We start from the raw sequence: 5,865 nt of genomic DNA on the forward strand, positions 1-5,865 counted from the left end.
TCTTAATTTACCAGTACTCACATTTTAAACCTTTTAATTCACCACCAGTCACTTGCAACACCTTTAACAATTCTGATTATTACTATATTTAAAAAAAAACGTAAACGGAGATACATCCAGACAGTTACATAAGTTAGCATCACACAACAAACACACCAAAAGCTCTAATCCTTTTAAAATATAAATTAAATATTAAAAAAGAATAAAACCTAATGTTTGTATTGAACAACCAAGAAAGGAGCAGCCAGACATCAAACGGAGACTAATCCCCAAGCCTACTTATTTGTTTAATACTTAGAAAACGAAAATCGCTTTTAGGTCGTACTATAAGACCTGTCCAAACGTCTGGCCGTACTTTATTCATATATTTTTTAATTAATCTCTTAGATAAATAAAGTTTTTCCTATAAAAATTCGCGTTTAACAAAAAAATGTAGCAAAATAACATCCTATTTTTGTCGTGTACCAAGTCTTAAGTTGTGTCGCAGCTTTTTTTGGAATGTTTCTGAAAATGGGCGATCAACAGGATAAGAGAAATTGGTACATATACTTCGCTGTCCTATCTAGTAAGTTATTATAATTATTATATTTTTAAGTACATTCGGATGCAAAAAACGCAACGGAGAAAATTTTCGTCAAATTTAAAGGGTTATATTTTTTATTTTTAGCCCTATTTTCATGATTTTTTTTTGCAAACTATACCCTGTTTTTCTCAAAAGCGGCTCACCCCTATAACTTTTTTATTTTTTAAGATATTAAAACTAAATTTGTTATATTATATAAGACATAAATCGGGATTGATTGGCATATTCAATTACTTTTGGTCACTTCCTGATGATAGAAAACTTTGGATGGAATGACACAAATGTCAACTTTGACAATGATATTCTGAATAGAATGACATATCGTATGTCAACTTTTGATATTTTCAATTTAAAAAAATGTATTTTAAATTTCAATAAATAGCTGTGTAAAAACCATCAATTTATAATCAAGGAGCTTTGGAAAAACTGATTTGATCGTCTAATATTTTTCGTGTATCTTTAATCTTTCACAACTCACGAGACTCAACAGTCAACTCACTCTTCATCATTTTTTCAAATGGAACGAGGGTGGCTCATTAGCATATTTGGAAAAGCATTTTTTACGAACAATTTTGTATACCACACACTTGGTATTTCGAGTCAAATTGTCGTTATAAACCGCACGTTACAATTTAAAATATCAAAAGTTGACATATTATATGTCATTCTATGCAGAGTGTTATTGTAGAGTATCAAATAAAGTAAAAAAATACTGAGGGTGTTAAAAATAAAAAATTGTAGTCATTTCCGCTAAAACAGGAAGAAAACTGAGAACAAATGAATGCGTAAATCAATCCTGATTTATGTCATATACTAACGTAACAAATTTCGTTATTTTATCTGAAAAAATAAAAAAGTTATAGGGATGAGCCACTTTTGAGAAACACCCGGTATATAAATATCTCAACTTTAATTCGTAAACTCAGTTGTTCATAAACTTTAGTATTTGGCTTGAAGTGCTATCTTTTTCTATTACAGCCACCCTAATAGTGGTAGTTACCGGAAGCTGCTTCACCTGGACATCTCCCATCATCCCCAAGCTCAGTTCAACAAACCACCATGTTAACCCCATCGGCAAGCCGCTCACCCTCTCCGAATCAGCCTGGATAGTCTCCTCCATGAGCCTAGGTCTCATTTTTGGACCCTCCCTATCCATGACCTTATCCAAATTCTTCTGCAAGAAATCCATCCTGCTTTTGGTAGGACTACCACTGGTCCTGGCTCAGATCATATGCCTCTTCTCCTCTACCGTCCAGTATTTCCTGATTGCCAGGTTCTTGATGGGAGTAGCTGCAGGGGCTGTTTGGAGCGTGCTACCGAACTACATTGCCGAAATTGCCGAGGATTCAAACAGGGGATTTTTGGGGACTTTGGCTGGAGTTATGTCAACTGGTGGAAGCCTGATTCCATACATTATTGGACCTTATGTTTCTATAAAGACATTCACCATAATATCTTTGTTACCGATGGGACTGTACTACATTCTTTTTGGGTGGTTTGTTCCGGACAGTCCTTATGATCTCATTCTAAAACACCAAGAACGAAAAGCTGGACAAAGTTTGATGAAGTTCCGTGGAACAACCAAGATCGAGAAAGAACTAGACTATATTTCTAGTACCATCCATTCTTCCAATAACGATGAAGGATTTGGATACTTGTTCAGGAACGAAGGCTTAAGAAGAGCATTGCTGATTTGCGTCATTCTAATGGTATTCCAGCAATTTTCCGGTATCCAGGCGGTAGGAAGTTACACCCAGACCATTTTCGAACTTGCCGGAAGTGAACTGTCATCGGAAATTTGCGCGATGATTGTGGGGACGGTTTCCCTAATCTCCGTCCTCATCAGTAGCAGACTCATAGATACGATGGGCAGAAAAATCCTGATTACAGTTTCCTTCATAGTTACAGCCTTGTCTCTGTTTTCTCTGGCGGTTTACTTTTACATGCTAAGCGCCAAAATGGACGTTTCACCTGTTTCCTGGCTACCCATGATCGGCGTGATCATCTACATGTTTGCTTTCAACTTTGGATTGGGTATCCTGCCCTGGGTGATCTTGGGTGAGCTGTTTCCATCAAATGTCAAAGCTGTAGCCTCTACTATAACATCTTTGGCCAATTTCTGTCTGTCGTTTAATGTGACGGCATGTTTTCCCTACATGGTGGAAGCAATAGGGATGAGCGGGACTTTCTTTACGTTTGGCGTTGTTATGGTATTGGGAACGGTGTTCTCGTTGATTTTCGTACCGGAAACTAAAGGAAAGAGCTTGATGGAGATTGAGAAAATGCTGAAGTGTTGAATTAACAAGTTATATTGTTTTTTGTGTAGACAAGAAGAAAAAGTAAATAAAATTGTTTATTATGTCAAGTTGAAATATTATTTTGTATTTTTGAAAAACGTCGAATTGATCGAAAACATTTATAAATATAATGTTAAAAGTATAATAATTATGTAAAAATGCTCTCTGAATAGTAAATGCTCTATATGAAAATTGCTTAGTTTTTTATTGCTTGTAATCCTAGATATTTTATTTATATTGGTCTATGCATTATAAAAATATAGCTTATACTACTAAAACATACAAAAAATGTGTTTGTGTGTAACAGGTTAAAAAAATAAGCAAACTAAAAATCAATTTAAAAAAAGAACTAAATTTAGGTAAAAAAGTAAAACAAAGCTGTAAACGTATCTGTTAGATTTTAAATTTTAAAATTAAGATCAATAAATTTCTCTTTAATAGATTTTAATTTTCCTGAATACTCCGTAGAACTGAAGGATAATTGCAAAATTAGTCTTATTTTACAGCCGCACTCAGAATCGGTCAGCGCAATGATATTTTTTATTTTATTTTGTCTTGGCGTTATCCATAAAGCTCGACCATTACTCACATTAAATAATTGAAATTGAATTTAATTATTTGAATAAATTAACTGAGAATATTAATTTGTGATAGGAGATCTCAATGACTTTTTTAAATAAAAACATATTACAATATTCTGAAGAGATGCGACGCATTACCAGCATCAATGGAAGCTTTGCCGCTGAATTAAATCCTTTTAGAATTTCAATTTGCTATTGCTGCTTTGGATGTCATTTGTCGAAATAGTGCCTACCCTCGCGAGACAAACTTTAGCAAAAAGAATTTAATTTCTTTTTGATCACATTACCATCGTACATAAAACTCATGATGAGTTTGTGTACGGTGACATTACGTTCAGTGGCGTGCCGTATAGGGGGCACGGGGGGGCGATTGCCCCCTACACCCTCTGACTAAGTGACGCGCCCTAGTGAAGGAAGATTAAAAGGAAGATGCCATAAAACTTGCTACTAAATCAAAAATTTCGATTGATTTTGCCATTAAACGAGTTAGGAGAACAAAAACATTTCACGACGAAAAGCCACAGGATTTTGTTATTGAAAGCGCCGAAGACAGATTTAAAATTTCTGTCTATTACACTGTTTTAAACGTTTTTATTGTAACTTTGTGTAACAGATTTTCTGATTTTAATTCACTGTGTCAAAAGTTTTCTTGCTTAGTGGATTTTAAGAACTGTGAAGAAAATATCAAGTGCTTAATGGATCTTCAATTATTTTATGGAAAAGATGTTATAGATGAATACCAAATACTTTGTAACTTACTTGTAGAGCTTAGACATGATTTCTGACAGAAGAAATTCTTCCTTTTATTATGACAAACCATTTAGATGTCTCATATCCTGCTCTCACTGTTTTGTTAAAAATATTTTTCACCATACCCTCTAACATGGCTGGAGCAGAAAGATCATTTAGCAGGTTAAATAAAATTTTGAATTTCCAAAGATGTTCAATGACTCCGGAAAGGACAAACAACTTATCATTACTTAGTATCGAATTGGAAAAAGCGCAATTAATCGATTATGATAAGTTATTAAACAAACTTAAGTCTGTAAAAACAAGACGCTTAAAATTTTAATTAAGTAGATAGATTTATTTTTTGTTCGTCTTTTCCCAAGTAGTACAGTAATGTAATAATGTATGAATAAATACATCCCAATACAAACCCTATAATCCGAAGTACTGTATAATCCTATAATCCAAGCGCCCCAATCGTGTAAAATGAACCATAATCTGAACACCTTGAATTCGGCAATTTGAATTACTCTGCATGTACCCGGCGCCCTCAACATAGTTCACCCACACCACCCTTTTACCCACGGCACGCTACTGATTACGTTAGAATTGAATATTTAAAAAAATGTTTTCTACATTGAAAAAATTAATTTGTGAATTTAATAACAATATTGATGGTTATTTCTTGCCACAGATTATTGTAGTAAATGTACCATCGGTTCTTTAGTTTTACAACTTGTTTTGTAAAATCGCTCTATGGCTAATTTGTGTGTGGCCAGTATGTAAATATTTTATAATATATCGTTATATTCACCAATATTCATTGTGAATTTGTGTAAAAAATGTGTATCTCATAGTAAATTTACTTATTCATTGTAAATTTATCTTATAAAATCGCCAACTTCTTGTACTATTACTATAGAGTAACAACAAATTTAAACATTTTATTATAGTGAATTTATAATTACTTTTGTAAACTTATAAAGCTAACTAAATATTAATAAATTTAAAAAAACACGTATAATTATAATATTTATTATAAAGGTTAATAAAACGTCACAAAACAAAACTTATGTATGTAAGATACTCATTGCCATCTCTTCTTGTCTAAAAAAACCTTACTGGAATTATGAGTCTAACCAAAATTGGAACAAAATTTCCATTAAATACAAAATAAAAGAAACTTGCAAGAAAAAGGTATCTAATCAAAACATTCAACTTACCAACTTAGAGACTACGGATAATATAGAGTCCTCTACTCTATATTAAACAAATTTAATATATCTATTAAATTTGTCCTCCGAAACAAAGTCGATAGAATAAATAATACTTGAGACGCGTTGATATTATAAAGAGATCATGGAACAAATATGTTTACATAAAAAATCGCTAAAATTAAAATACAAATAATTATAACAAATGGAGATTTTTTCTAAGAGGGCTGGCTTTATATTTACAGAAACTACATATAAACATAATTAATATAATATACTTACCCTTAAATTATAAAAACACTACTCACCCACGCTCTGAGACTTTCTCCTGAACTGTTGTTCGTCTTTCCTCCTAACTACGTCTTCAATCGAACACTTAATGCGCATCAGCTTTACAAGAAGTCACGTGACGTGGCGTTATTTTTTACTATACAGGGTTGTTCACCACATACGACACGGAG

At 32.9% G+C, this 5,865-nt stretch overlaps 1 protein-coding gene across 1 annotated transcript; it reads left to right on the top strand.

Annotated features, from left to right (window-relative positions):
* The first annotated feature begins 474 nt into the window (after positions 1 to 474).
* LOC115885176 (facilitated trehalose transporter Tret1-like) lies at positions 475 to 2,880 on the top strand. The gene is made up of 2 exons (XM_030903990.1): positions 475 to 565; positions 1,562 to 2,880. Exons 1-2 carry the CDS (start codon positions 499 to 501, stop codon positions 2,878 to 2,880), a joined length of 1,386 nt encoding a protein of 461 aa, XP_030759850.1. The 5' UTR covers positions 475 to 498.
* The last annotated feature ends 2,985 nt before the right edge of the window (positions 2,881 to 5,865 follow it).

The sequence above is a fragment of the Sitophilus oryzae genome, unplaced genomic scaffold (genome assembly GCF_002938485.1).
Source record: "Sitophilus oryzae breed Bouriz unplaced genomic scaffold, Soryzae_2.0 scaffold_376_pilon_pilon, whole genome shotgun sequence".
NCBI classification, from domain to species: Eukaryota; Metazoa; Arthropoda; class Insecta; order Coleoptera; family Curculionidae; genus Sitophilus; species Sitophilus oryzae.

What these genes read in the sequence shown, in the direction of transcription:
- LOC115885176 (XM_030903990.1), top strand. Translation starts at nt 499, where the DNA reads ATGTTTCTGAAAATGGGCGATCAACAGGATAAGAGAAATTGGTACATA. An exon ending in ATACTTCGCTGTCCTATCTA is followed by an intron (nt 566 to 1,561) that starts GTAAGTTATTAT and finishes TTTCTATTACAG; the next exon opens with CCACCCTAATAGTGGTAGTT.